The 26366-nt window shown below is 34.9% G+C and overlaps 2 protein-coding genes across 5 annotated transcripts; one reads left to right on the top strand and one right to left on the bottom strand.

The window, feature by feature from the left end:
- Window positions 177-4527, top strand: LOC105157243 (eukaryotic translation initiation factor 3 subunit C-like). Of its 4 annotated transcripts, none has more exons than XM_011073598.2 (5): window positions 177-290; window positions 632-707; window positions 1076-2875; window positions 3235-4084; window positions 4184-4527. In XM_011073598.2, the coding sequence occupies exons 2-5, from the start codon at window positions 684-686 to the stop codon at window positions 4288-4290; spliced, it is 2781 nt and encodes a 926-aa protein (XP_011071900.1). In that variant the 5' UTR covers window positions 177-290; window positions 632-683; the 3' UTR covers window positions 4291-4527. The 4 variants fall into 4 exon arrangements, with proteins under 4 accessions (XP_011071900.1, XP_011071899.1, XP_020548470.1 ...); XM_011073597.2 differs by having other exon boundaries at window positions 286-419; XM_020692811.1 differs by lacking the exon at window positions 177-290 and having other exon boundaries at window positions 441-707.
- Window positions 7611-25930, bottom strand: LOC105157241 (protein MICRORCHIDIA 6). The gene is made up of 20 exons (XM_011073595.2): window positions 25597-25930; window positions 19280-19645; window positions 17345-17419; window positions 17209-17243; window positions 16605-16683; window positions 16393-16482; window positions 16240-16315; window positions 15074-15152; window positions 13954-14082; window positions 13647-13745; window positions 13419-13520; window positions 13192-13329; window positions 12622-12714; window positions 10178-10229; window positions 9977-10088; window positions 9411-9712; window positions 9160-9269; window positions 8612-8691; window positions 8412-8454; window positions 7611-8123 (listed from the first exon to the last, which is right to left on the bottom strand). The coding sequence occupies exons 2-20, from the start codon at window positions 19635-19637 to the stop codon at window positions 8007-8009; spliced, it is 2169 nt and encodes a 722-aa protein (XP_011071897.1). The 5' UTR covers window positions 19638-19645; window positions 25597-25930; the 3' UTR covers window positions 7611-8006.

Genomic DNA, 26366 nt, shown 5'->3' with positions numbered 1-26366 from the left:
TAATGATAAATAAATTAAAATAATTTATTTCAATGATTGAATAATATATTTGTTCAATCAATACATTAATATAACTGACAATGATAAATAAATTGCCATTCATATAAAATAAGAAAGATATCTACACGATTCGATGCGATATGAGCTCTCAAACTTATTTTTGAAAAAAATATTACTTAGAAATAAAGATTTGAGATAAAGAAAAATTGAATGCGAGGAAAAGAATAGGAAATGTAGGAGGGAAAAAAACTTGATATTTGTAAAGCATTGATTCGGTCTTTTCGTTTACGGTTAGTAGATTTAGTAGATGATATAGAAGCATATATAGATTTAAGCTTTTAGGGTTCTTTTTCCCCCACTCAATCTACAAATCTGATTTTCTGAAGTTGACAGTTTTCTCTCTGTTTATCTATATCAGGGTATGTATAGGTGAATCTTTGTGTTTATTTGTTTTTTGTGTATGTTGTTGGTGGCTTCTGGTTCTGTACTATGAATCTTGCAAGTGGAATAAGGCATCGGAATTTCTGGTTTTTAGGATTGCGAGCTGTTGTAGGATTAGATTTTTGTTTATGTTTTTGAGAAGGGACGGGTTTCAGTTGAATTTTATTGTTGCAATGTCAATCCTTTCCAGGTTTGTTCTTTAGGAGACTACTGAGGAATTAGCTCTCACATTGTCAGACACAATGGCATCGAGATTTTGGACTCAGGTCGGTTTTAGTTTTGTATCACTTTGAATTGGATTATCGTTTTCTATTTCCTGATTCAATTTTTATATTAGACTTGTTGATGCATTATTGTTTGTCATATTTATTTTTAAATTCTGCACTTTGATTTGGGAATTGTTTGTATTTTGGCATTAACTTTGATTTGGTAGCTGGGACCTGAATTGTGGTCGTAACTTTTAGTCGTTTAAGGGATTATGCAATGATTCTATTTCTACACCTGTGCTGAAACTGATGCTTGCAACGAGTTTAGAGTTGAAAAGGGGATTATTGTACGGAATTTGTGTGTTTTCTATCTGAGGGTCTATCTTTCTGCTTATCACTATATAAATTTTTAATTCCTTGGTCTATAGGGTGATAGTGATTCTGAGGAGGAAGAGAGTGACTATGACGAGCAAGAAGACAGTGTCCCGGTGGAGACAACCACGGCTACGGCTGCTAGCAGATACTATTCGGGCAATGCTAGCGACAGTGATGACTCTGAGGGGCAGAAGCGTGTTGTCCGTCGCGTCAAGGACAAGCGGTTTGATGAGATGTCTGCTACTGTTGACCAGATGAAAAATGCCATGAAGATCAATGACTGGGTCAGTCTGCAGGAGAGCTTTGAGAAGATTAACAAGCAATTGGGGAAGGTCATGAGGGTTACAGAGTCTGACAGGGCTCCAAACCTTTACATTAAGGCTCTTGTAATTTTGGAGGATTTCTTGAATCAGGCCTTGGCAAATAAGGAGGCAAAAAAGAAAATGAGTAGTAGTAATGCCAAGGCATTGAATTCAATGAAGCAGAAATTGAAGAAGAACAATAAACAATATGAGGATTTGATTGACCAATACAGAGAGAAGCCTGAACTCTTTGAGGAAAAGGTTGAGGATGAGCAAGAACCCGAGGACGAGGATGAGGATGAAGATGGGGATGATTTTGATGAGGACCCTGCGACTCTGGAATCTGAGGAGAGTGAGGATGACGAAGAAACAGGAAAGGAGGGTGCTGAGGGTGGCTCTGGATGGGAGAAGATGTTGAGCAAAAAAGATAAGATGATAGATAAGCAATTCAAGGACCCTAGCCAAATTACATGGGACATTGTAAATAAGAAGTTTAAGGAGATTGTTGCTGCTAGGGGTAGGAAGGGGACAGGCAGACTAGAGTTGGTTGAGCAGCTCACTTTCTTGACGAGGGTGGCCAAGACCCCTGCTCAGAAGCTTGAAATTCTTTTCAGTGTTGTCTCAGCACAGTTTGATGTTAATCCTAGTCTGAGTGGTCACATGCCCATCAATGTGTGGAAACAGTGTGTTCACAATTTGCTTACCATACTTGACGTATTAACACAGTACTCAAATATTGTTGTTGATGATATGGTGGAGCCTGATGAGAATGAGACCCAAAAAGGGGCTGATTTCAATGGTACAATTAGGATTTGGGGTAATTTGGTAGCCTTTGTTGAAAGAGTAGATGTGGAATTTTTTAAGAGCCTTCAAGTTATTGATCCACATACCCGTGATTATGTGGAGAGGCTTAGGGACGAGCCCATGCTTTCAGTTCTTGCTCAGAATGTCCAGGAATATTTGGAAAAGATTGGGGATTACAAGGGTGCTTCAAAGGTGGCTCTTAAACGTGTTGAACTCATATATTATAAGCCACAAGAGGTATATGATGCTATGAGGAAATTAGCTGAGCAGGAGAATGGAGGAAGAGAAGTAGAGTCTGGAGAAGAAACAAAAGCTGTGGAAGAGAGTAGGGCTCCACCAGCATTTGTTGCAATTCCCCAGCTGGTACCACGCAAACCTACATTTCCAGAGAGTAGCAGGACGTTGATAGACATCCTTGTTTCACTCATTTACAAGTCTGGTGATGAACGGACAAAGGCTCGTGCAATGCTTTGTGATATATACCACCATGCAATCTTGGATGAGTTTTCAACATCCCGTGACTTATTGCTTATGAGCCATCTTCAGGACAGTATTCAGCATATGGATATTTCTACCCAAATACTTTTCAACAGATCTATGGCACAGCTTGGTTTATGTTCATTCAGGGTGGGCCTTGTTGCTGAAGCCCATAGTTGCTTGTCAGAACTATATTCTGCTGGCAGGGTGAAGGAATTGCTGGCACAAGGTGTCTCCCAAAGCAGATATCATGAGAAGACTCCGGAACAGGTATTGCTGTTTATTCATGACTCAGCTCATTTGCATACTTTTTATGGAATTACTATGTCAAAATCAACTACATTTACTAGTTTATCAGTCTTTGCTGCATGATATCTGATTTGGAAGCCACCTCAATCTCATAGACATGCAAAATATAAATGTTATTCTAAAATCATCTACCTGTTTCTTTACATATCCATGAACGGAAGAAATAAGGAAAAAAAGGAAAGAGAAAAGGAGATTGTACAAGCAACTTTTTTACAAGGTTGTGGTTGTTATCTTAGCTGCTTATCACCGCTATCTGCCTCTAAGAGTTCCTTCTGTTAGTTTTAATAGCATTATAATAACAAATTATTCAAAATGTGCAGGAACGGTTGGAGAGAAGGCGACAGATGCCGTACCACATGCATATAAATCTTGAACTTCTTGAAGCTGTACATTTGATTTGTGCTATGTTACTGGAGGTCCCTAACATGGCAGCCAACGTACATGATGCAAAACGCAGGATCATAAGTAAAACTTTCCGAAGGTTGCTTGAAGTGAGTGACCGCCAAACATTCACCGGGCCTCCTGAAAATGTCAGGGACCATGTAATGGCTGCCACAAGGGCACTTAAGCAGGGAGATTTTGAGAAGGCCTTCAATGTTATCAAATCTCTTGATGTCTGGAGGTTGCTTCGCAACAAAAATAACGTTCTTGAGATGCTGAAAGCTAAAATCAAGGAAGAGGCTTTGAGGACCTACCTTTTTACATATTCCTCTTCATATGAATCCCTAAGCCTTGAACACCTGGCCAAGATGTTTGACCTCTCAGATGGTCAGACTCATAGCATCTTGAGTAGGATGATGATCAATGAGGAGCTCCACGCAAGTTGGGACCAACCAACTCTCTGCATCGTCTTCCATGATGTAAAGCACACTAGACTGCAAGCTCTGGCTTTCCAGCTGACGGAGAAAGTCACAATCCTTGCAGAAACAAACGAGAGAGCAATTGAGGCACGCATTGGTGGCGGTGGGTTGGAGGGTCTGCCTCCTAGGCGCAAAGAAGGGCAAGACTATGCCGCAGCAGCTGCTTCTGGTGGAGGTAACAGATGGCAGGAGTTCTCATTTTCACAAGGCCGGCAAGGCGGCGGTGGTGGTAGAACTGGATATAATGCCGGTGGTGGCCGAGCATCGAAGGACAGAACGGCTCGATATGGTGGTCACCATGGCTCACGACATCAAGAGGGGCATGGGCGAACCTACCAGTCGGCTTCAGCTGGCAGGAGCGGTCAGGTGGATGCTTCAACCCGGCGTGATATTCACCATGGCTCACGACATCAAGAGGGGCATGGGCGAACCTACCAGTCGGCTTCAGCTGGCAGGAGCGGTCAGGTGGATGCTTCAACCCGAATGGTTAACCTCAACAGGGGAGTTCGGGCTTAGTTGAGGAAAACGAATTTAGCATTTAGTTTCCTTATTTAAATTCGTTCTGTTCTATGAAATTCGTCTGCAGTACAGCATAAAGGGAGTTGTACTGCTGAAATTTTGACCGCGAGTAATAATTATTGTTATGTTTGCGCCACTAAAACTGTATTTTTAGTGCTCTTGTTTTTTAGATTTGATATATATCTTATTTTAGAAATAAACTTTTAGTAATGGCAATTTTGTAGTTCAAAGAAGTTTGTTAAAATTTTAAAAGAATAAGTTTGAAGCTTTATTTTTTCTCCCTAAAAGAGTTTATAATTTTTAACATATTATCTCTCGATCTTATAAACTCATTCTCTTAAAAAAATATAAAATATTTTGTAATATTTTTATCTTATTTGTGTTTGTGGCACATCGATTTTATGTGCAAATAATAAATATTTTTTTATGCTTTATAATATATTATAAATAAAATTAAAATATATAAATCAACAAATTATATTTAAAAAAATTAATTTAAGATATTATCGGCACAAAATAAAATTGATGTAGCGATGTTAAGATAAGATGGAGTCACTTTTGTAAAAAAAAAAAAAAGAAGTTATTATTAGTAGTTTTTAAAATTATCTAATAAAGGGTATAATTGTTAGATTTAAAAATTGACAGGGTTGTGTCATTAATTGTTGTTTGTGAGTGTAGAAGGTTGATCCAGATTGAGGTCTTACTTAGAACTGATTTGACCATTTGCTATGACTTGGCGATGATTTGGAGTATGAATTTGGATGAGTACCTCGAGTCGTATTAGTAATGATTGACCTACATAAAAATGTTAGGTTTGTTGGGATGACTTCAACTAAGACCCTTCGATACTTAAGTTAATATTGAGGTTAATGTTATATGGGTTGCAGAGAGCAAACTAATAGTAATAAATAGCATACCTGGTGAAATGTATCAACTAGTATTTATAGATGATCAATTGTACGTAGCCACATGTCGTTTATAGCCATCGAATGGGTTTAAGATCAATGGTTGACGATTCAGGTAATTGGTAAGGCAATTGTACCCATTCAAAAAGATACAGACCCTCGAAAAGTTTGGGTTTTTTCTTATTTTTGAAGGACAAATATGTCTTTTGGGGCTATTTATTGTATTACCCCTATTAAGTATAGATCTAACTAGAAGTTTCATTATCATATTTAAAAAAGGGTACAACAGTGTTATTAAATGTTGTTTGTAAGTATAGTAAGTTTTTTCTAATACTAGTATAAATAATTTTTTTTCTTGATCAGATAAATGAAATATTTTTAAGAGTTTACAAGTACGTTGAAGCGTCGTTTTATTCAATTTTGAAATACTTTGTACTTCTTCTCGGCCGAGCCATGGTCTTTAGCGAAAAAAACCTTTCGATTAGTTTTAGAAATAGCAACGGGGTTGAGTAAGCTACAGATCCATCCTATTTGGGACGGGTTTGGGTCCTTTATAGGTGGGTCTGAAGCCGGTCTTGAGTCAGTTAGTGTTTTTTCTACTAATTATAATTTTTAATATACTTATATATAATATTAGTTATTAAAAATTATTATATTAAATCTAAATTTTTAAATAATTTTGTATTTATCCAACTCTGTATAAGAATACAAAAAATAAAAAAATTAGTGGAATGTATCGATTGTATTATATAATTCATTTTAAATAAAAAATTATGTTTAAATACCTAAACATAAAGTGGTATTACTAATTGAAAAAATAAAAACATAAAGTAAGAATAGAAACTTATATTAAATGTGTTATAAGGAAGACAATTAACAGATAAAAGGAAAAAGAATCGAAATATGGAACGATGATGAGAAAAAATAATAATTTTAAAATAGTTTTAAAATGTCAATATTTTTCATTAATTTGAAAGAAAAAAAAAGATGCGTGAATTATAATGAATGAAAAAATAAAATAAACATAAATATGGTATAAAAACTTACTTGATTGTAATGAAAAATAAATATAAACGAATTTACGGAGGGTTAACAACAAATCAGATAAATATACTTTTTTTTTCTTTTTTTTTGCATGCAATGTTTACCATTTAAACAATCGTATTATGTAAATATGGACCGAAATTCAACTTAAATTGCAATAAAAAAAAACAACAAAAATAAAATACTAAATATAGTTACTTGGAGCGAATAAAATAAAATATTTGTTTATATTATTTTTAGTACTTTTGGCCTTAAAGTCAATTAGTCAAAACTGAAGACAGAAGTCAAGGAAAACATAAAATTTTGTTTTAGGAGGGATTGGGGCGCTGTCGGATCCACCTTCTTGCCATTTCTAATCATTTTCTAGGGTTAACATTGTTGGGCAGGATCTCGATGAAGTTTCGATTATGGGGTCCCGGGGCAACTCTTTGTTATCTCAAGGGGCCTCTCGGAGCTCTAGGGGTCTTCGCATCGGATAGTTTTAAACTACGACATGAAAGTTAACTTCATTGCTTAAGTTCGAGTTACAAAGCCTTAAGGGAAATCAAAAGGGGAGAAGGATATATTGACTCCTACTCGAGCTTTCTCCTGTTATAAATGAATAGTCAAAAAATAATTTTCTTCCGCTACGCAAGCTTAAGGTCACTCCTTGATGACGAGGAAGTCCTGTTGGTCTTCTTGAGGTCATAAGATGACTCTTGCTGTGGGACGATTATCACCATGAGGAGTTGGATTTGATGTTAACTCTCGAGGTAGCATTCTTGGCCCGCAATTAAATTGGCGTCCTTGTGGATGGTGGTTGACGCACTCCTTTAAGTGTCCCCGATGGATTAGTTTTTCTATCTTATTTGAAGGTGATGACATTCCTCGATTGCATGCAACAACAATATTTATCAGACTTGAGCCTTTTGGAATTATTTTTCATCTTCCTCGATTATTGGTTGATCAATTCTGTTGCTCCACCACAACTAATTTCACCTCCAGGTGCATTCAAGAAAGTGTATTATGTGAACCTTGTCGGAACTAAGTATTTGCGTTTTTCCTTCTTTGACTATTTCTCCTCCTCTCTCCCTTTCCTTTTGACACTAAGGGAAGTGTCCGAAACATTAGCCTTCTCAATTATAATATATTTTTGTAACTGCATAAACAAGTCTTCAAGAGAGCTAGGGGTTTTTTTTTACTATAGATTCTCTTAATCTTCCTAGCAGCAAACTTTGTTAGATAATATTGGCCAACAACTCCTAATTGATATAAGTATATTTTCTCAAGGCAATAAATACCACATGCAACAAATGATTCCTACTAAAATATTTAAAAATATTAAATGCCTCGTACTTAATTCATCTAATTAAATTCATGTGAACTCGATTAGATTAATAATCAAATTTAACTCAAATACAATTTTTTAAACTCCATAATAATTCAAACAAACTCGAACAATATGTGTTAGACTCAATTTGAACCATTTACAACCCTAATGAACATGTGTTCTTGAATCCAAGGGAGTGAAGAAAAACTCTATCTTTGACGAGTTAAAGAAAACATGTTTGGTGCAATTTCCTCTGTCCGTCCACCATTGCATTCCTATGATCGGCCTTCGCATAAGGATACAAATACACAGATCATCTTGCTGCCAAAACCGGAAGACAGACGCAATTGCAAGAGTAATCGAATAAAGCTACTTTCTTTCGGGACAAAGGACATAAATTTAATTACATACAAGAAAATAGTAACCCAGCAAGAAGAAAATGCATAACAAGACAATCAGACGGGTTTGATTTGTCTATGTTCCTGTTTAACTTTCTCCAATAGTTTCGATTCCAGCAGCAACCGAGCATGTTCGCGATGTGCTTCTCGTACTTCTGCCATAAGAAGTGTAATCTACAGAACAAGCACCAAATATTTGTTACTTATAGAACAGAAGAGAAACAGGAACTGAAATGATACAACAATTCTAGACCAGAAAGTTTATATGGTGCCAACTGCGCGAGAAAATCTGCACAAGTCTAAGATTCACTCTGGCAGTTTTGCAATTATTATGTAAGAACTATTATTAGACGATAGTATATAATGCTCTCGAAGACACTCGGGTAGTGCATTTTCAAATTCAAAATTTGTCTCAAACAAATACAAAAATGTCAAAAGCATTGACAGTATAATTTCAAGTACCTTGGCATTGAGTTCTTCATCCATCTTCTCGTACTCCTGGCATCTAAAGTTCAAAAGAGATGCATACACCGAGGGTCTAAGTAACAGTATTTAGATCATGAAAAAACAAACGGACGTAATCTTTTATTGATATTAAGCTTTTGTTTTTGTAATTCTTGACCATATTTACTGAGGCAACAAGTCTATGATATAAGACTTACTGAGCACGGAGCTTTTGGTTTTCTTGAATTAGGTTAGCAGCCTCTTGGCCTTCCAACTGTTTTGCAGGATCAACAGCATGCTACATGAAAGGAAAATCAATATCAGCAACAGAGTCTCCATGTCAAGGATGACTTCCATATGAAAAAATAAAAACTAATAATGATATAATGGTGTCAACGGAAATGGTCAAAAGAGGGGGACTATTCAAGTGTTTAGAATGACATATTGATGGGTCTGTGTAGACATGTCGTCATTCGAGGTCGATGAGCACATGCATCTTTACTCAATCTAGTTTGGAATTACAACTTTTGAACCCTGTTGACTTTCAGAAATTGGTACAAGGGCTATGTCGGACTTGGTGAAAATTATTGAAGCTGTATAGGCTTTTAGACCCAATGTGTGTTAGGGTGAACCAAGTTTGGGAAGTTGAATCTGATTGAAATGCCAATACTTTAGATGTACTTGTGCAAAACAAGAAAGACCAAAGGCATTCTAATAAGAATACCAATTTTGACGTGTAATCAGCATAATCAAGGAATAAAAGCACCTGAACATCTCCACCATGTGCCCCATCAACTGTTTTGGACTCGGTGGCTACCATCTTCTTCACTCTTTCAGGCCCTATGCCATTGTTTGCTTTCCTTTTGAGAGGTGCTCCTGAGCAATGTTGGTGCAGTATATTAAAGTCAAACAACAAACTTCAAGACTCAAGTCATTCATACCCTCCACAGACTCACTTCAGTAAAGAAATTAAAAGATCGACGAAAGCTGAGGCATCAACACTTTCTAATTTCTTACCTAGGGAATTTCGATGAGAGGACGTTGCAGGGATTCCAGATGTCGCTGCCACATGATTCAGTGAAACACTTACTTCACACCGACTAGCTGGAGTGGCAGAAGATGTCTTTGCACAAATAACACCTGAGGTAGCTCCAGCTGCCAAAGATGCTTTTGCAGCAGTCACACCTGAGGAATCTCTACCCAGCAAAACAGGCTGATACACACCATGAACTTGTCTAGAATCCTTAGCCGAATGGGACATCATGGTTGCTTGAGGTTTTTTCTTAACTTGATAACCAATAAGTCCACAATGATAATCCCTGCCAAACTTCAAGAACGCTTATAAGCATATTTTAATTGCATCCCTTGCATGAGCCACAAATACAGCATATCCACTATAAATGATACAACAGTAGAAATTAGACAGACTAGAAAAAGCTCTAGTCCCTAGCTTACAAGGAGTTCAAACTGGGGGGAAACAGAAAAATGTCATATTAAGGTCACATTTTTGCCTGTTGAAAGCCAGATAGATAAGATGGAAGTATCTTTTTATCTACTTTTTCTTCCCAAGTAAAGCCACTAACCAGTATTCTTGTGTCATTTCTTTCAAGCGGGTTTCAAGCTTTTGGAAAACTGGAGTTTTCTCAAAGTCTTGTTTGTTGTGGGAAGGCTCAATAAAATTTGCTTCTAAAACCCCTGCAATGCCCAGTAGCAAGTGAAAAACACTAAGTTGATGCCATTCAGGACAAAGATGCAAAGACACCGGCAATGTACAGAATTCTTACCCACAACCCCTCTGCCCCTGCTGTCAGAGTACGTTACGACATGCCAAAATGGCTGCAAAGGAAGAGATGGGAAAAAAGATGAGATGTAGGGAAGTAAAACGCATAAGTGATGCAACATGTTTTTCATTTATTCTGTGAGGTAAACTTTTCTCCTTTATAGGAGGTCTGAGGACCTGGACCAATCTTTTGCTATCAGTTCAGAACAAAACTTAAATACGTCACATTATCTCATGGGCTCCTTTATCTTTGATACACACCAGGACACAGGCTAGGGGCTCACATGCATGGCCCCACTAGCAACTACTTTACATATGTTCTTATGATGCGAAGATTACGAACCAATTAGCAGGAGGAGCCAATTATACCCACTTATAAACCATTACAATTTTCCTTCCACAACATATGTGAAATGTGACATCACCTCATATTGGAGGAGTGACATTCTCATCACATCCCAGTACACATTAGCGGGGCATTTCACCAGGTCAGCTATTATATCATTTCATTCTGCTCCAAGCCCATAGGGTGTGGCCAAAAAAGTGAGATCTACTATAACAGGTTTGCGAGTAACTACTCGTTTGTCTTTGCTTAACGAAAATGGTTAGTTGCTAGATGAGTTTGTCATTCCAGAGTCTTGGTTATGGGCTCCCTTCATCTGGGCCAAGAGCAGGACAAAATTGTAACAGAGCTAAACCCAAGGGGACTGCTGGCATTTAAGGTCCAGACAGATGTGTACTGGGCATGGTTGTTAACCTGGAGCCATGGAACACGGCGCAATGCGCACCTTTCTAAAGCATGGCACACAGTTATAATAATAAATTATATAGTCATAAATCTTATTCTTTTCACATCAATAATGCACAAATAATTAAATATAAACGCTATAAATTATTTTAATCAGCCATACCTGTTAAGATTTATGGATTTTTTGTGTTCTTCTCAAACTCTTAAGGATAAATAGGTTGTTCTTTATAGTATTCTCAAAAATCCTTAATATATATAGCTCCTTTTTTTCTCAGAAACCTAGAGCTGGCGCCTCCTTCACATGCCCCCACCCCTGCCACCTGACGCCCTCCTTCACGGTGCCTGAACCCTAGCCCTGCCCCCGTGCCTCTTCGCCCCTGAAGTCACCCTCTGCCACCACCACTATCCGCATCCGCCTTTAGTTGAACTGGACAAATCCCGGTCTTCGCCTAGTTATTTCCGTGCTTGTAGAAGGTGCGTCTCTGCACCCACAGAAAGGTGGGCCTTGGCGGCACCAAGGCAAAGCCCAGCGCCATTCTCTAAGAATGGCATTGGGCTCACAACTCGGGCACCATGCGCCATGGCCTGCACCTTTCCGCGCTTTTAACATCTATGGTACTGGGAGCAGCTCCACAGTGTAGAAGGAACGTGACAAGGGCATTGTCTGTCCCATGGGAGCGATTGTGACCCACAGGCTATTATTGGCACCGGTCAGTCTGGATGTGCTATGGTGGTGGTCTTGGAGCATGCAAGGAATGTGATGAGAACGTCACATGTTCAGTGGGGGTAACTAGCATGAGGAAACTGGAATGGTTTATAAGTAGGTATAATGGATTCATCTAGCAAGTTGGGTTAATCATTTTGGCAAAGCAAGGCAATGACAAAGTAATTGCTAGGGGTTTGGAATCGAGCCCCTTCATGTTCCTTCTACACTCTCACATCACCACTAATACAAGTTCATGCCCTAGGCGCAAGGGGCAGCGCACAAAGGGGACTCCAACATGAGGGACTCTGCTATCAACTATTATGCACTCGCCCTGCTTTGCAAAATGGCTAAATTCCTAGAGAAGTCTATTGTGATCATTCACAAAACCACTCTTCTTGTCCTCCTCAACAATTGTAAATTTCAAAATCTTTATTTTCAGTAAAATATCAGCACATGCAAACATAACAGAGTGATATTCCAACATGATTCACATGGCATCTAATGTAAATCAACGACAGATGGGCTTTTATACATGCAAAAAAAACTCTTCAAGCTATTCATTGCCCAAAATCAGTAACATTTTAAACTAATCAAGCTAAGCAAAATATCATCATTCGAATATATAAAACAGAGTACACTTGCTATATGAAGGAAAATTAACTTAAACATCATCATCACATGCATCAAAAGACCAAAAAAGTGATTGACCAAAAGCAAAACCCACATCAGGTAAACAGAATTAACTCAAGATACATGCCCAATAGAAAGATAAGCAGCAAGAGTTAGTTTGAGTGGTTGGTTGGAGTACATGTCGAGCATGTTTTTGGGCAATTAGTTATTACAAATTTAAAATTAGTCATGAGAAATGGTGTTATCATCTAGAAGTGATTGTTTTCATTTAGGAGGACCAAGAACTTCTCTCGCTTGTAAACCATGTTGACATGGTCTGTAGAGATAATATGAAAAGAGTAATTAATTAAGTAAAAGCAGTCACCAGTATTAATCTATTCTTGTGGTAGACATTAAAACCATGTATGTTCACTGCTGGAGCTTCCTTCAGGAACCCAATTGTCGTGATGACTGAACCCTGCAAACAGCAAAGCCAGATGACAAATATCCAAAATAAGTTCCCCATCATAGTCTAACAGCCACCACCTAAAGCCAATAATTGAACTTAAAGGTACTGTGCAAAAGCATATGGATATATGTTCAATGGTCAAACTTCTCTCCAAGTCCAGAAAAAGCAGTCAAAAGTGATTGTAAGTCTCTATCATTTCTCCACCTAATTGATATTAGTATGAGATTGATGCAGAACTACTTCATACCTGCTTCTGACATAGCAGCATGTAGCAATTAAGTTAAAAGGTCAAAGATAAAGGCATGCCAAAATTATAGTTCTCAAGCTCTCATCTTTGTGTATGCCCACATACTTTCTAAAGTCAGCATAAACACACTGGTTCTTGTGTACGCATTCATGTATATGCATCTATACCTACAAGCATTCGTAATATATCTGTACCCATTTCATGTTTCTCCATAAAACACTGCCGAAACAAACCCCTACCTCCACGTTTTGAGGTTTGTACAAGATGAATTCCGGAAATTTAAGATCGTTTGCAATGTTATGATACTCAACGACTCTTCCACGCAATAATATGATGAAGTTCTCTGGAACTCGCAAGTATAAAATAGATAAATATGCCTGCAGCCAATGGAAGACCAAGTATTAGCAAGTGTGAATTTTTTTTGTTCAAACTTATGCAAAGATAACTATTTGCAGCAGACACTAACACGGAGTGAATAGTGAAGACGGTTAGCAAGATGTTGTTCACTTGCTTCCATCCGAGAAGAAAGTTTTGCAGCATTGTTGCCCTTCCCCGATATGCATATATCCTATAACAAAGAATAAAAGAACCTGATCACCAAAATCTAATGCAATATGATGACCCAGTAAGAAAGAAACACATAACCAAACAGCAGCTGTATGAAGGCAGTAATTTAGCAGTAGTCATCACAAACCTCCGGATCTGACTCAAAATCAAGCTCCATTTTCCCTTCATCGTTATGCCATAAATTGTAGACTATTATCTTGGTACCATGAGGGCCAATGTCATCACACTGCAACGTATAATGAATAAATTTATAGGATGACAACATTACTTGAAAGGAAACGTGTGAATCCAGACAAAACCTAGCAGGTGTCACAGAGATAATGGAAACAACTCATAATATCTCCTTTTACAGGAAAAAATTTATACTCCTTATAATGGAAACAAACTCCTTATCAAATAAAAGAGAAAACTAGCTCCCTGAAAGTTATACGCACTTGCTTCAGAAGTTCAGCTTCTGTCGTAAATGGAGACCACTGCAACAAGATAGAGAGATTGCTCTGAAGATATTGGTCATTTTGTAATGTCTTCCATGTGCCACTATGCTTGTTGAACTCATAATCAACCTGATTAAATGCAAAGAGGAATTGGAGCTTTAAAACATGCTCAACATATAATACACTTCATAAAACATGATAAGATAAAAGCATTCTTAGGCTTGGGAAAGGAGAAAAATTGAAATAAAAAAGTTAGCAACCACTCAATGAAATCGTAAAGAGTTAAGAAGGCCTAGAGTAATAACAAACAAAAGTTTTACTTAAGGATATCATGAATCCTGAAAAGAGAACTATATTAATACAGCCAAATAGATCCTGGCAATAAATCACTCGAGATAACCAGGATCACACACAGCGGGAATTTTCAAATCTTGTGCCAAGTCCAAAATTGGGCATTGGCATATGCATGGGTTATCTTTGAGGCCTAAGAATGCAAGGTATAAACTTCATACATGTCTACCAACATCACTTAAATGTTTCCTTTTAGAAAATACTAACATGAATAGCAAGAACACAACTAAAAATCTTGGATTTCAAACAAGTTGATACTGAATGTTAAGTTTCAGATGAAAAATAATGATTAATGATGATTATTTCACTGTTATTCATTAATTACAAGCAAACAATCAAATTAGGTTTCAAATTTATCCAGTTCAAATTACACAAGTTTCCAACCCTCTCAGCCACATTCCATAACCTCCAACTCTTTAAACGTTATTAGACTGAACTTGTCACCTAAATATTTAAACCACCAAACAGGTGGACCAGAACATGACATGCTTGTCACAAAAATTCTTGTTATGCACTGTAAAACAAAGACACATCCGAAACATCTTCTATTTATTATCAACTCAACTCCAACAATTTACTGCCAAGGAAATCACTGCAACTAAAAGAACCAGAACCATGTAATTATTTAGAACTCAAAGAACCAAAAACATATGTAATCATTTAGAACTAAAAGAACCAAATCCTATGTATCATTTAGAACAAATTACAACATCAGATTATGTGTGTGGATGGTGGTGGGAGTGGGGTGGCGCGGGGTGGGGGCGCTCACCATTGGAACCACTATTCTGTCTTGTCTTGTTTGCATTAAAAATGTATAAGATAGCAAACCCACGCTTTGCGTCAATTTTCTGATCAAGACAAGTAATAGGCAAGATAAGGTCAAAATAGCAATACATGACCAAAAAATGAAGAATTAGTACGTGCAGGGAGTATATTCAAGTTTCCCAGGATAATTTTTTGTTCAACTGTTTACCCATTGAAATTTAAACACAAGTTAATAATAAAGCAATACAAATAATGGTAACAGTTTATGATCAATAGTAACAATTTAAGATGGAAATCTCAACCTACAAAATGCAAATAGAACTCCAGCTTTGACAGAATACTCCAATCTTTCCTAACTGTTAAATATAAAGCTGACTTTGATACATTCAGTAGTAACTGTCCAAAGTACTTGAGCATATATGGACACGGAGAGCAAAGAAGGGAGTCAAAGATACATACTACTGGTCTTCAGAAGATAAATGCATTACCAAGTCTCTTTATATTATTCTATTCACTGTAATAAGGTTATAAATATAATGAGCTTGCCCTCACTTGGGCTTCCACAGCATGATATAATGCCATAAAAAGACTGTTTCTCTATCTAGAACTTCAATGACTTCAGAGTCTCTCAAATGGAAACATATGCTTCCCCACCTTGCAGGGTCAGGCAACAAGTCTAAACCCCACTTTACAACATGGGAACATAACTGGTCTATATGTTCAGCAGCTATGTTTTGACACCCCATAATTTCATGAAATTCTTTAGCAGGGGTCTGGAACAAGTTAAAAAAGTAGCACTATATTCCATGCCAGCCATTAGAGGAAATTTGACCAGCCTTTATGATTTTTGATTTTGGACTTCCCCACAATAGCCAATGCAACAAAACTCTTATTATCACTCTACCCTATACCCTTGGTTTATGACAACAAACTGAATTAGCAACAATGTTTTGACCTTGTCATATCTCTAAAGTATTCCTTCAAGTATGTCGTAATGGTACATAAGTAGCTGCACAAAAATTGTAAAGCCACATGCAAGAGGGTACTGAAAGGTTCCTAGACGAATAAGGATATCATAACAGCTCCGTCAAAACAAAAATTAATAAAACAGATGAAAGGAAGGTAGCCAAAAAAGATTTCAATGTGTCTTAAAACAAAGAAAGCATGAACCTGTCCCTTGTGCAGCGGCTGAAGACAACAACATCAGCCCCGAGTCTCATTGAGCTTGTCTTAAACCCATTACCATCTGAAATATTATAAATCATCTTACTGTAATGCATAAAAAAATTAAAATTATATAATTAAGAAAGGATTCATACTCACACTGTCCAATGGCAGTTTTTGACTTCTTATCTGAAAACCCAAAACTAAGGCAACGACGCATTGCTTCAGGATCCATTCCACCACCATCATCTGATAGAAGATAATCACGATTAGAAATAAACCTTTCTACTGCTATCAAGAGTAGAAGGTAAACAGGACAATATCGAGCAAAGAATTGCCCAATCAAAGTTGTAAGTTGGAAAATGAAATACCTTGAATTAACAAAGCTGAAGTTCCATCCCTGGGATTTGAGGTTTTGTCCACAATGACGACGGTGGCCCCATTTTGAATCTATCAATAAACCAGACATGGCATACAAAAGATTAACATCCACATAAATTAACATGGTATCTAATGGGAATAGGACACCATTGATACTTGATTACCCTCAAACATTACCCCTAAAGTTATTCTATGTGGCAATTAAAACTCAATTCACAACATAGACCGATGCTATGCACAGTTTACCTTTGACGCTGACAAGCATATGCCTGCAGATAAAGTGCATAGTCTCCCTCAAGATGTCTAACACCGTCACATTCTTAATATAAGGCCAAATGAATGAGAGTGAAGAATATGCACTAGTGAACACTAAGTTAACTTATTTAACTGAAAATTGTGAACATAAGCAATGTTGGTGGAAAGCCAAGAAGAAAAGCTAGCTAAGCTGGAAGTAAAAAGACGAGCAAGACCAAAGCTATATATCAAAACTTCATTGAATCAGTAAAACCAATAACTTGGAGCTAGCAAAAGTTGCAGAGAAGTGTCAGATAGAGAAGAATTATCAAGAGAATAATAAGCTTCAGTAGATATTACCTCATCAACAGAATTATCAAGCAGCTCTGCCACAGCTGTAAAAGTGCAACACATTAAGTACATGAGAAGATATAGAACAGCAATATCTGATATGAAATATGCAAGCTGAACCAGCCAACAATTAAGCAGCACATACCACCAAAGGCCCATTTATGTGAAGTAGCATTAGAATGAAGAAATTTGGGGTGAATCCGGAGATAACCTGTGCCATCTGCCAACCAAACATAGGGTTACAGATTATGAGAGGTTACAAAAACACTATATTAATGTTATTGCAGCTTATAAAGGTTGGTTAGCCCAAAATATGTAAAAGACAACTGATGGAAAAGTTAATAATTCTGAAATTAATATTTTGGAATAGCATTAAATTTTGGATAAATTACATCCACACCCTATAAAATTTTAACTATAATTTGACCATTTCTTCAACCAAAATGCCCTTTGAACAAAATTATAGCATTTTAAACTTTGATGAGTTAAATGTCATGATTTATTATACTCTGTGATTAAATATTAACTAAACCAGCCGCTAAAATTGCATATATATAGACATATAATGATCTAAAGTCTTTTCCTTATGATTTTTACATAACTTTTCAATGGAGTAATTTACATCTAGTGAAAGTAAGTTGAGATATTGGAAAAAGAGATGTAAGAAACCTGGATGTTTTAAGAAAACCATTAATATGACTTTTTAAGCTAGTACTAATCCTGGTAAATTGCCTGGAACATGGTTTCTCGTATTGTATCTACCAATCGGGGAAGAGGCACTTGAGGTTTTTATATCACAAGCAGGATCACTGAAACATTCAATCATTCAAGTGTCTTCTCCAATTGGTAACCACCATTGCGAGACATATTTTGGGCACATGTAGATTAGTTTACTAGGATTACTACTTGTTTTAGAAACCATAAAAATGGTTTACTCAAACATCCATATCTTTTTCCAATATCTCAAAATATTTTCTCTAGAACATGAACTGCATGTTAGAAGTCACGTGAAAATTGTAAGAAAAGTCTATAGGTCAAATTATGTATATATATAGAGAGAGATGCAATCTCAAAAGCTATAAACGGTAAAAGACAGCTACTTTAGCAAAAAAGATAAAAAAAAAACTTTAACATTTAACCACAGAGTATATAAAAGACGGCTATTTTAGCAAAAAAGTTAAAAAAACTTTTAACATTTAACCACAAAGTCTAAAAGCTCATTACATTTAACTCCCTCCGTTTTTCACAACATTACAATTTCATCCATACAGCATTTTGGTCAAAAAAAAATGGTCAAATTACACTCAAAATTTTATAAGGAGCAATTTGGGAATTAAATTCCTCAAAACCCAACTAGTGGATTTATATGTAACATAGAACAAACCTCAAGTGGGGTATTGTGATTTTCAATCTAACAAGGATGTATAGTTAAGGTTAAACCTTAGAGGAATGTAGATATAATTTACCTTTAAATTTTTTAATTGACTATGTTGAACTTCATATTTTGAATGTTGAGATCATTATAAATAAAAGGGTTCATTACTTTTATACTCTCTTTGAAAATACTAAATTACACTTCTCCAAAGAAATTTTGAAATTACACTTACACCCCCTCCAAAAATTCTCAATTTACACCTAACCTCTTTCCGTTAGCTTTGAATGAAAAATATTGACATAATCAAAACAAATTACATAAAGTTTCAATTTTGCCACTCATTTAACATTCCATATATATTTTTGTATTTATAAAAGGATAAATGTAATATATGTGAGGTTAACATCATAACATTTTTTCCTTCATCAGTACAAAATTATTACATAAAAATATAAAATGAGGGGTAAAAATTGAAAATATATGCAATTTTTTTGCCAGCATCAGCATTTTTCGTCCAAATCCTAACAAAAGGGGTTCAAGTGTAAACAATTTCGAAGGGGATGTAAGTAATTTCAAAACTTTTTTAAGGAAAAGTGTAATTTCGTAATTTTAAAGGGGATTTAAGTGTAATTAACCTTAAATAAACCTCTTAAGTGTAATTAACCCTAAATAAAATCAACTTTAGTTATTCGAAAGCAAAAATACTTTGATAGGTTGGCTTAGCATTAAGCCGGTCATCATAATATCCAGCTTTCCAGAACTGACGACAAATGGGGGCTGGACTTATTGATGATGTCGAGCAAAAGCTTGAATCATCAACTAGAGGCCACTCTTGATCCAAAACCCTTGCGCCGCTATTTGGAGTATTTAAAATGGTCGACCTTCTACTTTTTCCAATTTCATGCCTTCTAATAAAGGAATTGGATTCTTCTCGAGAGGTTAATTCAAATTTGGGGCACTCATATTGTTGCAAAGATCTTCCAATGATATCTTGCTCCAACTTAACAACTTTCACACGAAGCTCGCCAAGACCATGGTTGCTACTTAAGTTGGTAGAACTCATCTTAAGGGCTGGAAAAATAGAACATAGGCCAATTAGTTACCAAATATAGCCACAAAATATCGAAGTGCTACTTTAAGGGTGAAATATGAAATCATGAGGGGCAAATAAAGGATGAAAAAGGCATAGAATAGGTAGACCACAAAATTAACCAAAGAAAGGTTCAAATTGAGCAAGATGGAAAATGTTAATTATATTGTAGAAGCAAAAATAAAATAAAAACATGTTTCTTAATCTAATGTGGAAATAGGGAATAGAACAATTACCACTAGACGACAAGTTCCTATACATAGCTTGGAAAGAGGAACAACAGTGACTAAGGAAAGCCTTTAAGAAATCACACCACATAACTGAGGATGTTCCTGAATCTTCCTAATTTTGAAAATTTTCTTGAATGTCAAGATTCAAAGCTAATTTACAATGAAACTAAAGAAAAATGGTAGATTACAGCGAGCTCTTTTAAAATTTGGCATAATTACAAATACCCCTCATTATTTGAAAAATTACTGATACCCTGACGTTAACAGTCATCCAACAACTAGCCCAATACATTAGTTTCTTTTAGATTTTCATCAATTTTTTGTGATGAGCTGAATAGAACACCCTTTTGTGGACTATAAATTATAATTTTAACTATTTTTTAAAATTTTCAAAAATATTTTAATGGTTTAAGTAGACATTCTCTTTTACAATTTTTCCATCCATCTCATTAGCTTTTTTTACAATTTTTAAATTTTTTTTAAAACAAATACGGCAAGGGCAAAGTTTATTATTTCAAACATCGATCCAAGAATTACATAATTTCATGAAATATGAAGGGGATATTAGTAATTTTCCAAACAACGAGGGGTATTTCTAATTATGTCAAACCTCAAGGGTGTTCATTCTAATTTACCCAAAGAAAAAATATGATTGGCTTTGGAGAGTTCACAAAAAACTCTTGGTTTCGTTGATCCATCGAACAAGAGCACACCACTGTTCTATTCACGATTTCGAGATCATTGGTCCACCCATAATAACTTTTGTGCTACCCAAGCACCTCAAGCTCAAGCTTCACCATGTCATCCATCCATGTACAACCCAAGTAAGGCAAAAGTGCCACTCCAATCTTTCACTCTTCACATGTATAGCCAGTGATTATTGTTGGTCAAAACTATAATTAACGGCAAAAAAGCTACTTAATTCTTTCAATCTTCACATCAGCACAAATGCTATGTTTCGACCTCAAATGAGGAAAACATTTCTCCCCTAGCCAAAAGTTAAGTTTAGAAATTGTTTGTATTGGGTGTCTAGGACAAAAATTAGTTCAAATACTAGTTTATATGACCGAACACCTTCCCTCCATTGGGTCAAACATGCCAGCATACTCGAAGCGTTACCACACCACACTAGACCCACAAACATGGAGACATTCTCACAAATTAGCGTTACCCATAAGTTGCATACTATAAGATATAACATTGCAACTCAATATCGTGAGTTGTAGATCATCGTGCCTAGATAGGAATTGTCCCAGCGCATACGAATTATCTTACTCGATCAAATCATGTGCATCCTTGATTTGCACCATATGACCCAACCTAGAGCATTAGCCCATGGTAGGTGTAGCTTACAAAGAATAATGGTGATCAATACTCTAGCCTCCATCTAAACTAGTCACCCAATACGTCCTTAAGCTACCATACAGCTAGAAAGATACCCAACCTAAACAAAGCATCTGATCCTATCAAAGCTCTATCCGAAGTCTGCCACCTGTATCACTCTCAGTGCTAAAACTTTATGCACCTAAGAGAGGTTGGTTGACGCTTACAAGCATATCTCAAAGTTTGCAAGAAACCTCAAAATGAAGTGATGTAAGTGGAATTGGAAAATCAATAATCTCAATCCACCAAGTTCTTAACCTACAATTTTCCCACGCACGACTTTGAACGAGCAATTAGCATGTTTGTACAGAACATTTTATCACAAAACACAAATCTTTACGCTAAAAGTCATATGGTAAATTACACTTTTCCTCGATCATGAAAAGGAAAATGGGTAAAGCCCTTTTTTCTCAAAAACTAAATGGCGAAAGAATTCCTTAAACTTTTCCATAGATGTAAATAACATCTTTATCATTCTTGCATCAGAACTTCTGTATCTTCCAACATAGTAGTCAATGGCTCGTGCCAGGCGGCCATGAAAGAAGAGGGCCTGGGCGGCCTGGGTTTTGGCTGGGCTGCCCAGGCCCATGAATTAAAAAAAAATTAAGTTAATAAACCCTAATTTCCTAATATAAACCCTAAAAAAAATTAACTTAATAAACCCTAATTTCCTAAGTTAATTTTTGGTGTGTACAGAAGTACAAGCTATAATTATGCCGATTAAATCTTTGAAATTGATGTGATTTTATTAATCTTTAAGTGCTTTAATTGTTCTGTTAGTGTTTTCTTTTTGGGATGATTTAATTATATAAAGTTTTGTTATGTTCAATTTGTTGTTTTATATGTCTTATTTAACTCCGTATACATTAATCTAATCAAAATAATACTAATTATATAAATATATAGATTATTTCTTATATTTGCGTCATCCTTTGAAAAGGCGCGAGCCGCGCGAGCCGCGCCGTGCGCCATGGCTCTAGGAGCCCTTGGCGCCATTATGCGCCATGCGCCACTGACTACTATGTCTTCCAATCACTATCAACTACTAAAACTGTTGTTCTCACCATTACCACCTCAACATTTAGTCCTAACTTGGATTCATGTAAAACTCATGAAAAACCTACAAAATCACAAACCAGATCCACTATCCCTTATTCTTCATCGACGCCTTGGATTTCTCTAATATAGGCCGTTTATCCTTCATCAAGGTTCAAGGATCGTTGTTGGTCATGATAGCATGTGCAAAGGAGAATGTTGTTGATACCAATTTCTTAGCCAACTTGAGGCATTCAATTTGATATCGAGGGCATTGCGAAAAGGTGTTGGCAGGAAGAAAGATATAAATAGATTTAGATTTTTAGCCATAATTTACACAATGATGTGATAATAAGCAACAATAACCTACAAAGCTATTTTAGATGAGAGACATGCCCTACTCTTATTGTGATATTGTCAAATGGCTATGTTGGTTGTTAAGTGGCAAATATGCATGCATAGTTGCTCTCAACATTGATGGACAACAATAGCTCAATGGATAGAGAGTGACAAATGTAATGATAATTAATCACTAGACAACGCCGATTATGATTTTAGCTTCTTTAAGAGTATGTTTGGTTACGGTGAAGAGTTGGAGTAAAGTGAAGTAGAAGTAAAAAGGAATGTAAAAGAAATAGTTTGGTGTTTGGTTAGAAAAAAGAGATGAAGAGGAAGTAAAACGCGATATATATGAGACCCCTCTGAAATCCAATTTGTTTCTTTCCAAAATTGGGCAGAAAAATAAAACTATAAGAACAAAAAGACAAAACAGTGCCTATGTTTGGTTTTGTGTCTGCACACCTTCACTAGGTGTGCAGATTGTAATATAATGTTTTTTTATTATTTTTATTCTTATCTTTTTTTCTTGTTTTTGGATTTCTTTTCTCTCTCTCTCTTCTTTCTTTTCAGTCTCTACAGCTTTCTTATCTTTCTTTTTTTTCTTCTTTCTTCTCTCTTTCCTTTTTTTAATTGTTTTTTGTTAAATTATTTGTATTGTATGTATTATATATTATTTAATATATAATATATGTGAAATGTTATCAATAATTACTACTAAAAAATAATTATTAACTTATGAAACCATTGATATTAAAGATATTTACTATCAATGCTACTTAGTTAAAATATTTAAAATTTTTCTACCTAACAGAAATATTGTAGCAGTTGCGTACACTACTGACAATATATCAGTACTATATACCTAATTCGTATTTTTATTACTTCAATTATCTATTAAAATTTATCAGTTCACATATAAAAGTCTAATGAATGTATTTTCAACATGTTATATAGTGCGTTTAACGCTTGATTACAAATTTTTTCAACTTAGACCATTTAAATCTTTTGTATTCATAATTTTTCCTATTTCAATGAAATATTTGAGAAATTTGAAAATTGAGGACAATATAGCAATAATACATACTTAATTCTAAATTTTTTATTTAAATTATATATATTATGTTTATTTATTCTAAAAAATATAAAATCTAACAAAATCATTTTGGAGACAATACTACAATGTATTTAATTATGTATTAAAATTATAATTATTATTTAAAATGTAAAAAGAAATTCCTCAATAAAAAAATTACTTAACATAAATATATATATTATAATTCACTAACAAACAAAATACTATATACATACACATATATATTAATATATATATATATATATATTCAAAGACATGATTTGACAATGAACAGTAACTCTTGTCTCCCAAATTCCAATATCAAACCTACACCACTTATTTTATACTATTTTATATTATATCAAAACACAAATCCAAACATACCATCTATCTCAAAACACATACTTACTTATCTCTATTTTTCTCTCTCGATCGCCAAAACACCAAAACAAAAATATTCAAAACATTAATCCAAACATTACGTATATGTTTTATTTTTATTTACTCTATTGCCCACATATATATTCCTTTAATTCTTTTCTCCTTTCCACTAATAATACCGTATATAATCATTAGAGAGAAGATAACAAAATTACTAAAAAACTATTGCATCAAACTCAACGATGAATATTTTTATTATATAAAAAATATTCTTGTTCTTCTTTGATAAATATCGTTATCAATAAGGTTTTTAAATTTTTATAAAATAAATTATATTAGTATAATATTAATTTGTTTATTTTCTAATACAAAATGAAGAGAAGGATTATCCAATAAAATTATAAAAAATAGTTTTTTCTCTTCTCAATCAATTTTTCTCATACCAAACAAGTGAAAATATTTGAAAGTTACTCAATATTTTATTATCTATTAAATTTTGTAAACAAGGGCTTAAAGGTGATTTTCCTACCAAAAGCATGTGGATACATCAATGTAAAAACTTGATAGAATTTATTTTGCTTCGATAATACATATAAATAAACACGCGACTAATAATACAGTCATTATAATCATATCATTCATTTAATACGATCCTAAAAGTAAACAGGCCTCAGTATACAATGTAAATTAAACACACGCGTCAAATGTCTAGATGACATCCAATTTATGTTCTCCTCATAAGTAGAGTTGTTCATTTGATAAAATCAAATCAAAAATTCATTACACCAAAATATTATACAAAATAATAAACTGAATTATGTGATTCGCTTTCGGTTCTTACCAAAAAAATTCACTATTTAGGTTCGATATTTTGATAAACATGAATTTTTTGTTAAAATTTAATAATGATTCAAAAAGTAAATATTTAAAATAATAATTACAATTCTTATTTATTTTATAATTTTATAAGAAAAAATAAAAAAATAGTATAAAAATAATTAATAAGTATAAAACATGTATAGTAAAAATAAATATAAATTATATAAAAATAATATTTCCGTATTCCATATGATTTGATAAACTAGACCACACCAAATACTAAGATTGTGCTTGCTTGTGTGATACATCTCATCTCATCCATCCATCCAACCAAGCCAAGTGATATTTGGTTGTGGAATAATATTTTCACCCTAAAAATATAAAAAGAAAATTCAAACACATTTCACTACTCTCAACAAAAGCATATCCCTATCACCTATAATCATTACGTTTCCTTCTTACCATACTTAATTTTTTTTACTCGTCACATTTTATAAAAATATCACATTCAATTACCATAAAAAATCTCATCACAACCAAACTCATCCCATACCAATCTCATCACAAACAAACTACCACTCCAATATCCACCAAAGTAGGTAGAACGAAATCATCCACCCCTTAAAACTCAAGATTGCAAACCCTAGATCTGCAGCGCCAAACACTGTCGTACCTGGCTGTCGTCGGCGTTCATACACGTCCGGCAAGACACAGCTCCGCTGTCTTTTATTTTTCCCAAACCTTCTTCTTTAACGGGTTTATGGCAGGCAGTATATAATTTTCAGTAGGAAAATCAATGAACAGAAGCCCTAATTGAAATGGATGAAAAAGGAAGAAGGAAGTAAATTGGGTTCCACTTCATCTAAAAGACAACTTTACCCAAGAACAAGATGCAAGGGACAAAAGGTTGGTGAATATCAACAAAGGGCAAAGGGGAAAAGAAGCAAAAGAAATTGAAAACTGTGCACCTATTCCTAGAAGATGGAGATTTTGGGATTCCCAATGAAGGGGTAGGAAAAGTCACATTTTTAGGTCTTTATATAGGGGTTATAGGAGTAAATGAAGCAATAGGAGAGTCCAAAAGAAATAGGAATATTAATAAAATAAATATAAAAATAAAAAAAGAAATCATGGAATATAATATTTTTTTATATTTAGAATATTTTTTTATTATAAATTATTTAAGATGATTATTTAAAATATTAATTTTGATGTAAATAAAGCATGTGGTTAAGAAAAATTATTGTATTTTAGAAAAAAATATTATAAAGTAATCGATTTATTCGGAAAGAAAGGATTTTTTTTGGGGATTTCATAAGATTTCATAGTCAATCATAAAAATGAAAGAAAAAGATTTGACATTCACAAATCTTATTTTATAGGATTAAGGTGGATAGTTTTCAATTACATATAGTGCAAAGTTTTCAATTAAAGGTTTGTTTG

Source organism: Sesamum indicum, linkage group LG3, assembly GCF_000512975.1.
Source record: "Sesamum indicum cultivar Zhongzhi No. 13 linkage group LG3, S_indicum_v1.0, whole genome shotgun sequence".
Taxonomy (NCBI): Eukaryota; Viridiplantae; Streptophyta; class Magnoliopsida; order Lamiales; family Pedaliaceae; genus Sesamum; species Sesamum indicum.
This window is presented reverse-complemented; position numbering and strand designations above follow the sequence as displayed.